The following is a 14,292-nucleotide window of genomic DNA, read 5'->3' on the forward strand; positions in this document are numbered from 1 at the left end:
AACAAGACGGCTACTTGCGTGCACTGCGGAGACCCATACTTTGAAGGGAGACTCTCCTGTTCCGGAGACTGCGCTAAAATGCCGTTCGGCATTTTAGCGGCATTCCCCAACGGCTCATTGGCTGGGTTATGACAACATGCTTCAGGGCCTGTCACAGCAAAATATATAAGGAAAATGTCTTTCAAAGCCGTTATCGCTCACACTCTTATTTAGTCGTCCATGTACATTCAGCATTTGACAGGCATTCTTGTCTTGGAACTAAATTGACACCATGGAAGCCAAACTCTCCTCCAACGCTGCTGGAACTTCCATTTACGACGATTCAGATGTAGAGAATTTGTCCTTCACATCTGGAACAACGGATATGCGTGACGAAGTCAGCTATTGGTTTGGTCAGAAATACTTCGAGTGTGTCATCTCGCAGCAAGTCCTTCAAGACTGCGGTCCCTACGACACGCCCTCTAAAGTGGATGTACGTTCCCTTCCAATGATATTCGCTGTTCGGTGCCTAACCAGTGGCCCAGTCCCGACTGTTCCGTCACATGCAAGATTTCCCATATGACACGTGTCTCTCGTCACTCGCTGAGTATCAGCCAATTGAGCGGTCGAATCGTTTTGAGGTGTCAGCAAGGGATCCCCGCACAAGGCTACTGGTCCTGGTAGGTTGGATCATCCACGAAGGGTCTGCGCGCGCGAAGCAGCAGATGTTGCAGACCGTGAGATCCTTTTATCGGGCCCAAAAAGGCAGGTATGAAAAGAGGTCGAGATCGGCAAGCAACAGCCGTGAAACAGAATTTCATTCAACACCCAGCGCTACGGCAAACCCCTGGTCTCTACAGCAACGCTGTGAATAATCACGGGATGAAGGTTGGGGCCGAACCGTTGTACAGTATGGAACAGATATCATCGGATCCTGGTCTCTGGAAGACGATCTTGTCTTTGAAGGGCTGTACGTTTGAAGGTACGGGTGCAAATTCGAAACTGGCCCAGCACGAAGCTGCAAGACAAGCGTGCAGGCTTTTCAAGTTGCAAGTGTGAGCAGACCAGGAAAACACTCCTGGCAACATGTTCATGACCAACAAAATCATGAGCATGTCTCGAACAGGCTTGGCCCAGGACTAGATCGAGCGTGTGACTAGCGAGCGGTTGATAACGAGCTGTCGTTGGGTTGTTCCGGCATCCTGATGCGGGCAGAATATGAGGTGATGATAGTCTTTAAGGCTCGTGCTTCGCTTCATCTAGTTCCTAGCCTGTTTTCTCCCGCTGACGAAGTGACAAGAAATGGATCCGAGAACGTCGTTGATCCAGGAATTTTACGGATGTCTAGTCTTGCTAAGGCTATTGACTCCGAACCGATCGAGAGTCGGCTCGGACAAGTCTGTCGACTTATCAGGCCCGAGGCGGAACGAATGGCACATCTTCCTGGACAGCCTGGCTTGGTTGGCCGACCACAAATGCGGTGGGAGAACTGTCACAGCCATCGCTGTCGAACCCTCCCCGACTGGACCAACATACTGGGTTGCCAGTAACTCGCCCACCAGGCCAGAGGTGCTCCAACATGTGGAAAAGTTGCTGTCTGCTCTGCACCACGAAACTCCGTTGGATAAGTCATCGGCGGTGGAGCTGATCCGAAAGATTGCACGCAATTCTATCGAATTTTCTGGTCTCCGTGTTCGAGACTACGGCCAAAAATTGAAGAGCACCATAGCTGCCATTGATGCGAAAGAGCCCCTGGTGACACTCGGTAATGGCATCGGACCCTTCCGACTATTTTGTGGTCTTTTGCTGATCATGGTAAATTACACAGATGTGAGTGAACAACAGCATTTGGAATCATTTCTGGATCTTTCGAGAGATCCAGATCGGTTGATCGATTTATCGATGGAACTCAAACGATCTAGACTCCTCGAGCGACTCTGTCAACTGATCCAGGCTTCTGGAGAAAAAGCTTTGTGGATTGAAGTGCGGCACCTGTTGGGTAGATTATGTTCCTGGGTTCGGGCAGCACGCCATCTCGTCCTCACGTGCGAACGCTTCCGCGACCGCATCAAGAATGCTCGAGTGAGACAAGCCGACATGCCTTCCATCGGTTCGAATAATTTTCAGCTACCTTGGAGTGAGCCTGTCGATATTCTGCGCGCGTTGATGCCGGAATTTCATGGTTCCCGACTTGAGGATGCATTAAATGCCCGTCAGAACGATAAGGTGGTCGATCGAATTCTTCGGTGTCTTTCGAAAATGACAACGGGCGAATTTCGTGCAGGTCTCCATGCAGAGGCTATTCTGCTACACCACTTCTACCTGCGCCGGCTCGACTTCATCGCGGGCGACCGCTACATAGGTTGCAGCAAGCCGTCTTGCTACTGCTGCGACCTATATCTTCGCAAGCATCCCGCTGGAGTCCAGCCACGCTCAAGTCACGGTAATGTATGGATTGGATGGGCAATGCCACAACTTTACGCGGAGTTGATTCCGGGCGAAGAGAAGGTTTTGCAAGACGTTGTGACCATTGTGAAGTTGGATCTGCACTATCAGATCATGTCTGGGCCGACGCTAACGAGGCGACCGCCAGACTCTACAACAGGATTGGGAAGCACAGAACCTAGATCTGATCCCCACTGACGGAACGCATCAAGAAGTGACAAGGCCAGGTGGGAATTTCTTTGTCATCCATCCATCTGTATCTGGACAGCATTACGATGTGCCAAGCTCCATTTCCAGCCCTTCTGCGAAATGCTCCCAGTCGAAATCATCTGTGATCATTTCGTAAAGTGGATCAACGAGAGGATAGTGATTGCGTGGCAGGGTCGCGTCTGGATGCGCTGTATTCGACTCCTGGAGAAGCATTGAGTTGCCACCCAACGTTGATGAATAAATTGCTGACAAGTCCCGGAGCTCGCACTCGACGACCCGTTCTCTTAATGGCCCAAACCTGTCGACCAAGTTTGTCCATCCGGTCCCTCTTATGTGGTTCATCATCGCATCGTGTACTTTGCCAGACTTTGGTAAGGTTTTGGTCCATCTGCTCACGTCAGTATTTCCTCAAAACGCGGAACCTGCTTACATTGACTCGGCAATGTCAAGACCCAAGAGCAAAGAGGATCCACGTCCTAGACTCTTCTCCAGATTGAGATAGCGGCTGCCGCAACTGACCATGTGCTCAACATCGCGCTCGATTTCCTCAGGGCTCTTGTCCAAGTTGTGCGCAGCGCGAACAACGTCGGTACAATCACCGGTCCACACACACCGGAACTGTTGCTGAAATTCCACAAGCAGGATGCAGGCACATCTCCTCATCATCCGTGACTAAGCGTCGACGTCTTGACCATGGAGGTAGTACCTGGCAATCTGAGCTTGTGCGCTGGTAAGTCTGCCCGAGCTGGACAGCAGGGGTGTGTTCCAAAATTGTTTTGGGTCTTGCGTCCAGAGACCTTCGTAGCAGTTCAGAATTCTCAAAGTTTCTTTGTCAGGTCCTTTATATGAGAACAGCTGATTGAGCTGATTCTTGTCTTTCTCTCCTTTTTCTTTGATGCAAAGGGGAATCCTAGTAGCGAGACCTTCACGCTCTTGTATGATCCTCCGGATGTCAATCAACACCGTCGTCAGGAACTCAGCGTCCTGGATCTGTCACCTCAAGCCTCATCAGAAGCATGTGCACGCACCTTGTCAAGATCATGCTGTAGTAAAGCGCGGATTTCGAAGCTCATCTCTGAGTGTTGCTCCATGGGGAAATATGTAGGACAAGAGCCGCGGAACTGATCTGGGTTGACTCTGAGCTTGAGAGCGATATCCAGTTTAACAGATAGCATATGGGAGTTTAGACTGGGAATTTATAAGTACGAGTGAGTGTTGGTGCCGAGGGGTGTTGAGGGGACGCTAACTTTGGCCCACTTGATGCAACTGGCAGAATTTCTGCGCAAGCCCGTGTCCGTGAACACAAAACGACCCGCTTGCAGGCAAGTGGATTGAGTACGTGTAAATTTTTGATTCGATCGCAACGATAAGGTGTTGGTCGTCATGCACCCTGGATGAGACTTCGATCCTATCAAATTACTTTTCATGCGCCGGCAGAGACTGGATTGACACGACTGTTACCAATAGCATCCCCAAACTTGAGATGACAAGGACCTTGCCAATGATGGAATCGACAGATAAGAAGACAACGATCGACCTCTGCCACGCTCTCGAAGATTGGCGCGTCTCCAGGATTATATGACGGTGTTTTTGCAGCTTCATAAAAGCACTGAATTCCTTTGCCGAAGGCACAGCCAACGTCAATCCTAACGATGTTTCAGCAACACCCGCTCGACATGAATGGCAAACTCCTCCGTCGCTTCTACGAACCATTGACTCTACTTAGGGTGATGGATCCAACTCGCGGAGCGCAGCGTCCTGATTTAACATCGGACCGTGGCCTGGACGAACAATCAAAACTTTGGCGCAACTTTCTCGATCAACTTGCATTTATATGCGATTTCGAAAAGGGTGGAGATACCGTGACCGCAATTGCTGCACAAAGGGGTATTGAACATCCAATCTTTTCCCTTGCATCCAACTCAAAATCGAGATCTAAAGCAAGCGGCCACCTCTGCTGGGTTCTCGCTTCTCTAGGCCAAATAAATACGAACGAAAAGCCCCGTTTGCAAGTGGAAGATGAGATAATAAGTCGATGCATCGATTTCAGCCATCGAAGGATCAAGGCATATTCTACATGGCTGATTCGCGCGATCCGAACTGCAACCCGGATGATAGGTGAAGTCTCGAACGCTGAAGGTACACCTCTTTGCGTGAAACATCCAGATTGAAGCAGACTCCCTTTTAACACGATCAGTAGATACATTTATTTTAGAGGAGTTCCAGCAATTGGAGGCCCTCATATCTACTCCTCACCAACTGTGTTCACATGCTCACACTCTTCGGAGACACAGACTGATGGAAATTCTGAGCATACGGCATGTTGCACACTCACATCGGGGGGTCTGGTCTGACCTTCGTCATTATCTCGGACGGCTGGGGTCCTGGTCAAAGGCTGTGCAAGTTTTGATTCTCGGTGCAGTGACATTTCCCCAGTGGATCGAAAATGCCCAAGTCGAAATCATTGGAACCAATGGGCCAGCTGACTTGCCGAACAAGCTTCACTTAACTGATCTCGGTGGCGTCGTGAGACGCATGGTTCCCACAGATCAAATGGTAGTGGTTGAACAGCTGAGTCAAGCGCTTTCAGAAGCAAATGCGGTTGTCCAAGTCGAGGACAGATTTCGGGATGAATATGCGCAAATCAGACCTCGTCCGCACGCAGAGTTACTTATTCTCGAGCACTTCTATCGCAATAGACTCGACTTCGTCACGGATGATAGATACATCGGCTGTAGCAAGCCTTCATGCTACTGCTGCCATATCTATATGCAATGCCACCCAGGTCGATTCGCTCCTCGGCCCTGTCATGGGAATCTGTGGATCAACTGGGCCCCTCCATATCCTCTTCCGCTTCCTGACCGTCGTGCTACCGGGCAAACAGCCCGACCACAGGAGCACCATACCTTCAAGATGCTACAGGACATGCTTATCTGCATCCGTCGAGACTTACAGGAACAAATATTGTCTAGACGACCCAAGAGAGCAAAGCTACCAGATTCAACCACTGGAATGTCCAGCGTCGTGCTTGATGTGGACGCACTTCTAGGCTCCGCTCGAAATACCAGTCAGTCACATGACGACCACGATTACGAGAGTCCAAATGATCATGGGGTATCAGTGTCGGTGTCGAGCGATTCTGAGAGACAGAATGCAGGGAATGGCATATCCCAGGAAGTCACAGCAACAAATGAGCCCGAGCCAAGCAACAAACAGGACAAAAAGAGGCTTCCTGGGGAGCAATATGAGCACTTTACGGATAGCGATGACTCAGGAATCTTACTGTTCCGGGGAAGAAAGAAGCATATTTCGTCAAAGGTTGGCTCAGATATCTAATACAGGAGAGCTCGCGGCTTTGAATAGTGCAAATCCATGTCTTCTAGAGTTCAACCTGTCAATTTCTTGCTACTATCGACAACACTCTAATAATAAGTTACCCCCTTTCCCTAATATTTTTTCCATTGCCCAGTCCATCGCAGACCAAGCTAAATTAAACTAGACTAAAGGTGTAGCCGCAATTGAAAACTTCTGTACTAAAATCCGACAGACACGGCTGATTGCGATATCTGACGGGTATTCGAATGATATTTATGCCGGTCGTTCTTCGCCTAAGCTCAGTCGGAGTAGTAATAGCCGTAGTCCCAACTGCTGATGAAGTCCCTGCAGCTGGTCGGACCGCCGTCATCCCAATCGTCATCTTCATCGAAACCCAATTGTCGTCTTCGCCGAAGTAGTCGCTAGGAGGAAGGACTCAATGCCACTCATCCAAAGTCCTATTCTGATATTCACTCCACGGAACCATAGCCCTGTCTGGGCTGTAGGGCTAGTATTCCGGTTTATGAGATGCCGAGGCACGCTTCATGAATTCGTCATTGACTAGGCCTCGCCACCGAAAGGCCTGCGTTTTCCAAAACCTATCGCGCAACTCAGGGAGGTACTGGACATCACCAACACAGTAAGAGATAATATCGTTCGAGGATCGCGCGCTGGTTGAAAACCTCATAAGAACCGCCATGTTCCATTTTGGATAATCGCTCCCCTTTCTCCTTCACCCTGCTTCCAGGTCGCCTTGTCAACGAGCGACATGAGCACGTTCTCCTACGGACCCGTCATATCCAAAGTAAGTTTAACCATATATTGCGAAGAACTCGTGACACAATAACGCTCTCATACTCCCTCTCTCTCCTCTTATCGTACGCCCCACTGTAAGGTGTACCCGTTGTCTTGCCTCTTTCCCTTGACTCCTTATTCTGTATACGCTATCTATCCCTTGCGTACGGTGTTCTAGTTGTCAAGACTCTCTTAGTCTGCACCCGTTACGCGGTCGTGTATCCCTTGCGTAGAAGTTATATGGCTGACCAATTCGGAGGTGGCTTAGCGCTGGTTCCTCCGAACCGAGCCTCCTTTAGGGTTCAACCTATCACAGTCGCCAGGCCCAGCAGCGTTTCAACGCTTCGATAATTCATCTAATCCAAGATAGATGTATAATAGGCGTAAGCTAGGACTAGGTGAGCTCCAATCTTAGTATATCGTATGAACCTTACGCTAAAGTCATTCGGAAGTCCAAACCCCCAAAGTTGAGGGAGCGGAACCCGAGGGGAGGATTGTGAAGTCCAGATGTACCGTCGGGCATCACACCGGATTTTCTCGTCTAAGCCATCGGATCCGCCCTGTACGCACGGAAATGGGCACCTCAATATAAGCCTCTGTTTTCGCCAATTGGCAATGTTGATAGGGACGCAGACATTGAAATCGCCATATTGCCATTCGGACTTATGTGAAACCTCACATTGTTGAGATCGTAACGAGACGGCGGACGCTGGGTATTTAATATTCGAGTTCATCGAAGAAGGCTTCTTTCCAAGGTTTCCACTGTCACTTAACGAGCACATTGTCATCTTCCTCCTCGATCTCTTCCCATTCCTTCGCTTTTCTGTCTGTAGGAGGAACAGAAGCAGAATCGAGCTCGCGTACGCGTAGGGAGGCCATAGCCGATCAGGAAGCAGACTCGACGTAAATAGGTTAGCAGAAGTACAGCCCGTGGGAGGTTTCCAGGATGACCGGCGGTAAAGCCAGAAGTTCTAAATGAGATTAGTGAAGGGAATTCTTCCTACAGACACGTAAAATGAGGTGTCTAGAACTCACCTACATGTAAAAAAGAAAAAGAAAATTCGCGTTCAGAGGTCCACCTCAATTTAATTGAGTGGTGGATTCGGAGAGTCCGCTGGCAAAGGTCTGCCCCCGTCACAGGACAGAGAAGGGGTAGTTATGTGCTTCCTTGGATCTCAGCGAGAAGATCAGGTCAAGTTGACGAAAGGATCGAAAGTTACCAGTCAGCAGGCCTGGTTGGCTAAAAGGAATAAGGGGTTACTGCTGGGCAATTGTAGCCCAGGGGGCCATGAGCCCGAACAGGCATCTGCGATGGGCGCTTCCCCGTACTCCGCCTCCTCGATACTGCGTCACGTCCCAGATTATTTCAGTACAAGCAAGGGACAGCCACCGGCAGAAAATACTATTGTGGATGGCCAATTTCCAGCAGCTTTAGGCTGAACATCTTTGTCAATTCCGGCCGAGTATTGATTGCACTCAGATTCCATGATGAGGTAGATGTCAAGGTTTGTAGGGATTTCGATTTCGTGCACAATCGATTTCGAGACAACAGGATGATATCGGTTGAAGCGTAGTCGGAGGAGTGCGTGATCACTACGTGAGAATCCCATTGGATCATTGTAGTATGTCTGAGGGCAAGCTTCCAGTGTTCGCAAGGAAGCAGCCGCCATGCCAAGTATTGCCGGGGGAACCAGGGAGAGCGTCCGGTGGGCTCGAAGCTGAAGAATACGTGAGCGTGCAGTTGTACTCCTCTTCGACCCACGTCATCTTAGTCAACAAGTTGGCAGGCGGGTCACCCCCTAAAGTTGCGCCACCTAAGTTGCAGTAGCATGGCTGATAGTGAAAAGTTATGTGAACGACTCCCGTACACCCTGGCAATAATAACCGAGTAGGAGCTCGGAACCTAGGCATTCCGTTGATGTAAAACACTAAAAACACAGATCCCGAGTCCCAAGTTATGGGAACGTTCACAGACTCAGGGCTGTACTCACGCTAACTCAGGCACGCCTCAGGGATCGCGAAGCTGTACAGAGGATTGTATAGCTATAGCTCAAAATACCTTAGTCATGCCTCAGGTCAAGTAGCGAGATACTTAGGTCTAGAAACGGAAACGGACTTTGGAGAGGTCAAGATTCGTCGCTGAGTATAGTGGTACTTTCAACCTTGCCAAGAGCTTGAATTTCGCGCGTTAGATCACGATTTGCGTCATCTTGCTGCAGGCACACTGGCTGCGGCAGCCGCTGGCGAGGACGTATTCCCAACATGGCAAGTCCAGGCAGTCTGGAGTACGACATTGCAACTAAGGCGGGGCATCGCATTCAGAGGCTCGCCTTATCTTCCAGTCCAGGCCGTTCTGGGTCCAGTTGCCAGGGCCTTTTACCTAGTGGTTTGTGCTTTCACTACTCCACTTGAAGTCTGGAAGACCTAGCTTCTTAGAGACCTATCGGGACCTACGCTACGCAGTAGGTGCCGATCAGTGCCGACCAGGAGGTAGTTGAATGTCTGGCCTATCTGTAGTTCCTGTTGACAACGACTCAATGCTTAAGAGAGGAAAGCGAGATATTGTGATGGACTCCGTTCTCTCTCTAGTATACGAGGTATTAGCGTATAAGGTAACTAATCCTGATGCATTTCGTCTTTATGTAGCTTATGTAGCACTGGATATATCTACCCGACCTTCCTGACGCCGCTCACCTAATTCAGGTTGGTGTCTTAGGACTCTTGAGGCAGTTCGTGACAAAGCTCCAATTGTGAAATGGCCTTTATCCCTGTATTCTGCCCAGTCGACCGCAGCAGATCAGGAATTTATAGGTCAAATTACCATGTAATACGTCAACGCCTGAGGGCGAGGTTATAGCAGGCGTGAGTGAGCAATTTGCTGGTCACAAACTTGGAACGACTTCCGATGATAAGTATTGTTCGTTGAGGAAGACTGCAAATGAATACCCCAGGTACGTACCGATCAGTGCGCCTTTTTCGAGTCAGTAGTGCCATGCTCTTAGGGAATTCATCCCGCAACTTCACCAACCACCTCCCCTGGAGGGAGGCCATAAACTTTGTTGGGCCGAGACACTGCCACCTGCCCCCGGACCCGAAGGAGAAGAAAGGAGGAGAAAAAGCATTGGGGGGCGGGAGTAAGGGGGCGGCAGGGATATCGATAGCCAGGCTCTCGACCCTTGTTCTTTCATATTGCATGACAGAGCAAAGTACCTTGTTTCTCAGGCGATAGTTGACGTACATTGTGCTTGGGTCGTGTCGATAATGTACTGAGCTATGACGAAGATATGGGCCCTCTTCAGCCAGGTCACAAGAAGTCAGAATAAATGGAGAGGAGGAAAGAAACCAGATGTTTCACACACCTATATTAACCTGGCGATACCAAAGTGGTGGGAAGAAATTCGCGATTCTGTATAGTTGTGACACCGGTAACCTTCCTCCATCTCTCTTTGGGTCAATGCAAGATGGCCACTCAAGCCAACTTCGACTCTTTAAACTGCACCTATTTAGGCCTTGCTATCGCCTGGACATTCATCCTCGCGGGTGGATCATACATACTATTGGAGAACCGTTGCTTGCCCTTCCTGTATATGAGACGAATCCCTTTGACTCTAACGGCCGTCTGGACTCTCCAGATATACTGGATTCTCACCATGATATATCGACTTACAGGACCAATGACACCGTGTGCAGTTGAATTCTGGGTCATGAGTACTCTCTTACCCCTTGGGATCGCCATTTTCCAGGCTGCCAATAGTCAGTTTCTCTATGTTGCCTCTACACAGCGCAAATACGCGTATCTGTCTAGCCCGACCAAAGAGACGAACTCGGAGCACTGGGCATCTATTCGAACCAGACCAGAATCATCGACTACCAGATCCAGAGGGCTATTCTATCGCTTTAAGGTCCTAGACATTGTCACCCGGCTGACATTTTTCATCGCCGCGGGGATAGTCGTAACAGTAAGTCCGCCCTCGAAATTCCACCAGATACAACAAATTTACTTCGGTTCAGACTGATAGGGATACTATAGATTATCTCGACCTTTATCATCTACTTTGGCTCTCGTAAATTTCATCCTCACTTTGGATTCATTCCAGACAATTTCCGAGGGGATGACGCCCAAAAAATAGCCCACTGCAAAAAGGGATGGCAATGGTAGGTTCCATTCCTCAAAAACTACTCTCCTCATCATCTGTCTACATGAGAACAGGGATATCCCAACTAAATTGTTCTGTCAGGTGCCTTTCGATCACTTGGCAGTTTTTCTGGTCCTGGATCTATGCCCCATACGTGCTCTGGAAAGCTCGAAATATTCATGATACACATGGTTGGCGTTTCCAGACAATGTGCTGCTGTATAGCTGGGTACGTATCGAATGGATCTACGTTGTTCTTACTTCCTGGAAACCCTCACCTCTTATGTTGTTCTCTGTTGGCCGCAAATCGAACTATTTCAATCTAATTTGGTCAAGTCTTCCTGCCTCGCCTTTATGGCTCGCGGCACTCTACATTCCTGCATTCGAACCGGTCAACAAATATTTCGCCCCGCCACTCTGGTTCGCAATCTCCATCTTTGTCATGCAACTTATGACTGTCCATTTCCCTTGTGTTGAGATATGGAGGCAAAGGAGTCTCCAAGCTCAGATCAGAGCCAGCATTCAGGCGTGGGATCACGGCAACAACTTCAGTGGCTCCTTTCAATCTCAAGACACGAAGTTTTCTGCAATTTGTCGCCAGTCGTTTATGTCTTCGATCGATGAGACCACTCCAGAAGATACCGCGATACCGGAGCCTTGCGCACCCGTTTCCCCGGACATGCGGCGTGGAGGGTTATTCACAGACCTGGCACTTCAACACACACTGAGGTTAAATCCCGCACCCCTGCAGAAGTTTGCTGCGCTACAGGACTTCAGCGGAGAGAACATCAGCTTCTTGGTCCATGTCGCAGAGTGGCAAAAGCCCTGGTTGGCAGCACGCTTCCGCAATCAAGCTCACGCCTTCATACTCCCTAGTGAAAGAGTCGAACAGGAGCGAAAATTACGCTACCGCCAGTTTTGGCAAGCTGTACACATTTACATGTCCTTCGTGAATATGGAAAGCGCCGAGTTTCCAATCAATCTCTCATCAAAGGTCCGGAAAGGCTTGGATGCCGTCTTCGGTGAGGCTACCATTCTACTTCTAAACCGACACAGTGTAGCGAATCTGCCGCAACTGCCGCTGCTGCCGCTGCTGCCGTTGGACACAGACAATGCTTTCATTAATTCAGAGCAGCCTAACCTATTTTCCCTGGGCGCAATTGATGATAAGAGTACTGAGCGAGGTGCTGCGTTTGCTTCTGCGCCGCGGTCCCTATCAGCATCCCGCGTTGTCTCACCAGCCCCATCAGAAGGTAACCTCTCGGAAACCAACAGCAAGGCCAACATTATCTTGAGTCGGGATACCATCACAATCCCCGAAACATTCGACGAGAATGTCTTTCGAGAGGCGACGTCCGTCATCAGGCATTTGGTGCTCACAAACACGTGGCCCAAGTTCGTCAATTACACTCTGCGCTCCAACCACCGGACATCACGAACAGGACGACCGCAAAGCAGAAGTAAAAGGTGGTTTCCTTGGGCATAAAGAAAGGAAAGCGACTCGTGGCACACAGCGAGAAGACAATCCCTATCAGACAGGATGCTAGTGCTATCTAGTAATGTAGTCGCGAAGAATATGGAATTTCTGCCAACGCATATACCATATGGCATCGATGAATGGCCCTTCAGCTACCAGCTACAGCTAGGGACTGCGTCGAGTTACACGCCATACCAGCTCTCAGAGATCTACAGCCATACGGGAGGTCATCGACATAAATTCTGCAAAGTGGGGGCATTCGGCTTTAGCTCTAACACGTGATCTGGCCCATTGTTCTTAGCCTGGTCATACCCTGGTCAGTGGCTTTTTAACTAGCGAAATTTATGTTCCAGACTTCTGTACTCTGTATGGAGATTAACAGATGAGTGGGGCGGTCAGCACAGCCGTGGCTATTGAATCGCTTCTAACCCCTTGCCATACTGTGACCCACCCAAAACCATATCCCTGGTTGCTTGCATGGAAGTGACAACAATAGAAGTTTAACTGAACGCCACAACGCAGCCCGGTGGATTTGGGGGACTTCTGGCACCTCGAGTCATTGGATAACGAATCCTGATTCACGGCAATTCGCCTGATTCTCGGCAATTCATCAACCCGGTATTCCATGGATAATGACTTCATTCCCACCGCCGAGAGTTGGACAGGAAGGTAGGTAGGTAGGCGTGTGTCCACCCCCTCAGGAGGGCTACCTCTCGACTATATCGAGAAGTACAACTGGCCATATCAATCCGATTCATTTCCTCCTTTCTTGGTATGTCGGTGGCTTTCACGGGTTCAGGACCACGTTTGAGAGAGATAGCAAACGGCGACTAACTTTACTGCAATGGAAATGATTTTGAGGCGGAAGAGGCGGAACCTTGGAAGATCTCCCTTATTTGAATCATTTGATAGTCTTGCGGGTGACCTACACAGGGGGCCATGGCTCCTATTAGTCTGCCCAAGCTGCGCCAAAGAAAGTCTCTGCAGAAGGAAAAAGTATCATATCCCCAGCCAGCAGCTCAACTTCCTCTGACACCGCCAACCCGACGGAAATGTTATCCAAATAGGGAAAATATTCATTAGGACCGGCATAAGTGGCTGAAGGGCTGGATAGATACCCTTGGCGTTCCTTGCCTGTTGAGAGCAAGTGGTGAATTTGGGCTGTGGGTAACACCCCATCCACAAGCTTTCATACGTCTTACCTCGGTTCCAGAGACGAAGATGATAGTGACTTGCATAATCTTCAAGTACTCTTTGCCCCCTACTTTTCTATTACCACTGCGCGACGGGCTCCCCTGTGTTAGGCATCCTTCATTAGTTATGGGTAGAGAGTAATAGGACTGCGTCCCGTTCATAATAGTCTTCTGGGGAGTCATCTAACGACAAGTGTGGTCTCGAGATCATCACGGTCTAGTTCGTCTCAAACCTTGCGGTAAAGGGAGGCGGTGGGTTGACGAGATCTAGAACGTCCTGAGCTCCAGCCATATGTGAGCAGGCGCGACACATGGCAAATGAGAGTGCAGAGCAGCACAACTCAAGGGGGGGCTAGAATGACCCACCATCGATTGCAATACCATCCTAAGGATTCCCCAGACTTGACGATCAGCGACATGGTGCGAGACTCGCTTGCGTTCCACCCCGTCAAGAAATGCAGCCGCTTTATTATCACCCAATCTCAAAGATTGAGAAGGTCTCCTAGTGGATATCCGGGGACTTGCTCTGGCGCGGCATCTCCAGTGGGTATTGGAGGGGGCGTTATTGGATTGGAACGAAGAAACCTCCTTTGGAAAGATCGCAACTGCCCATCTGATTTGGACTGGTGGTCATCAAGGCGTGAAAGTACAGGAGTGGCTGACATATGGAGAATACTTGACTTTGTCACTGGTGGTTGTGACGAATCTCTGTGTAGTCTGAAAAAAAAGAAAAGACAACGCTG

The 14,292-nt window shown here is 49.6% G+C and overlaps 4 protein-coding genes across 4 annotated transcripts; 3 read left to right on the forward strand and 1 right to left on the reverse strand.

The window, feature by feature from the left end:
- Positions 1-271: 271 nt before the first annotated feature.
- Positions 272-2,622, forward strand: PV07_05606 (uncharacterized protein; the record flags this gene model as incomplete). Its single annotated transcript, XM_016392516.1, has 4 exons — positions 272-472; positions 525-748; positions 840-961; positions 1,280-2,622. 4 exons carry the CDS (start codon positions 272-274, stop codon positions 2,620-2,622), a joined length of 1,890 nt encoding a protein of 629 aa, XP_016250035.1.
- Positions 2,623-3,306: 684 nt separating this feature from the next.
- Positions 3,307-3,809, reverse strand: PV07_05607 (uncharacterized protein; the record flags this gene model as incomplete). The annotated part of the gene is made up of 2 exons (XM_016392517.1): positions 3,307-3,618; positions 3,663-3,809. The coding sequence occupies 2 exons, from the start codon at positions 3,807-3,809 to the stop codon at positions 3,307-3,309; spliced, it is 459 nt and encodes a 152-aa protein (XP_016250036.1).
- A 1,123-nt stretch (positions 3,810-4,932) lies between these two features.
- On the forward strand, positions 4,933-5,970 carry PV07_05608 (uncharacterized protein; the record flags this gene model as incomplete). The annotated part of the gene is made up of 1 exon (XM_016392518.1): positions 4,933-5,970. One exon carries the CDS (start codon positions 4,933-4,935, stop codon positions 5,968-5,970), a length of 1,038 nt encoding a protein of 345 aa, XP_016250037.1.
- Positions 5,971-10,205: 4,235 nt separating this feature from the next.
- On the forward strand, positions 10,206-12,365 carry PV07_05609 (uncharacterized protein; the record flags this gene model as incomplete). Its single annotated transcript, XM_016392519.1, has 4 exons — positions 10,206-10,703; positions 10,775-10,899; positions 10,983-11,108; positions 11,216-12,365. The coding sequence occupies 4 exons, from the start codon at positions 10,206-10,208 to the stop codon at positions 12,363-12,365; spliced, it is 1,899 nt and encodes a 632-aa protein (XP_016250038.1).
- Positions 12,366-14,292: the final 1,927 nt, after the last annotated feature.

Source organism: Cladophialophora immunda (genome assembly GCF_000835495.1).
Source record: "Cladophialophora immunda strain CBS 83496 unplaced genomic scaffold supercont1.3, whole genome shotgun sequence".
Taxonomy (NCBI): domain Eukaryota; kingdom Fungi; phylum Ascomycota; class Eurotiomycetes; order Chaetothyriales; family Herpotrichiellaceae; genus Cladophialophora; species Cladophialophora immunda.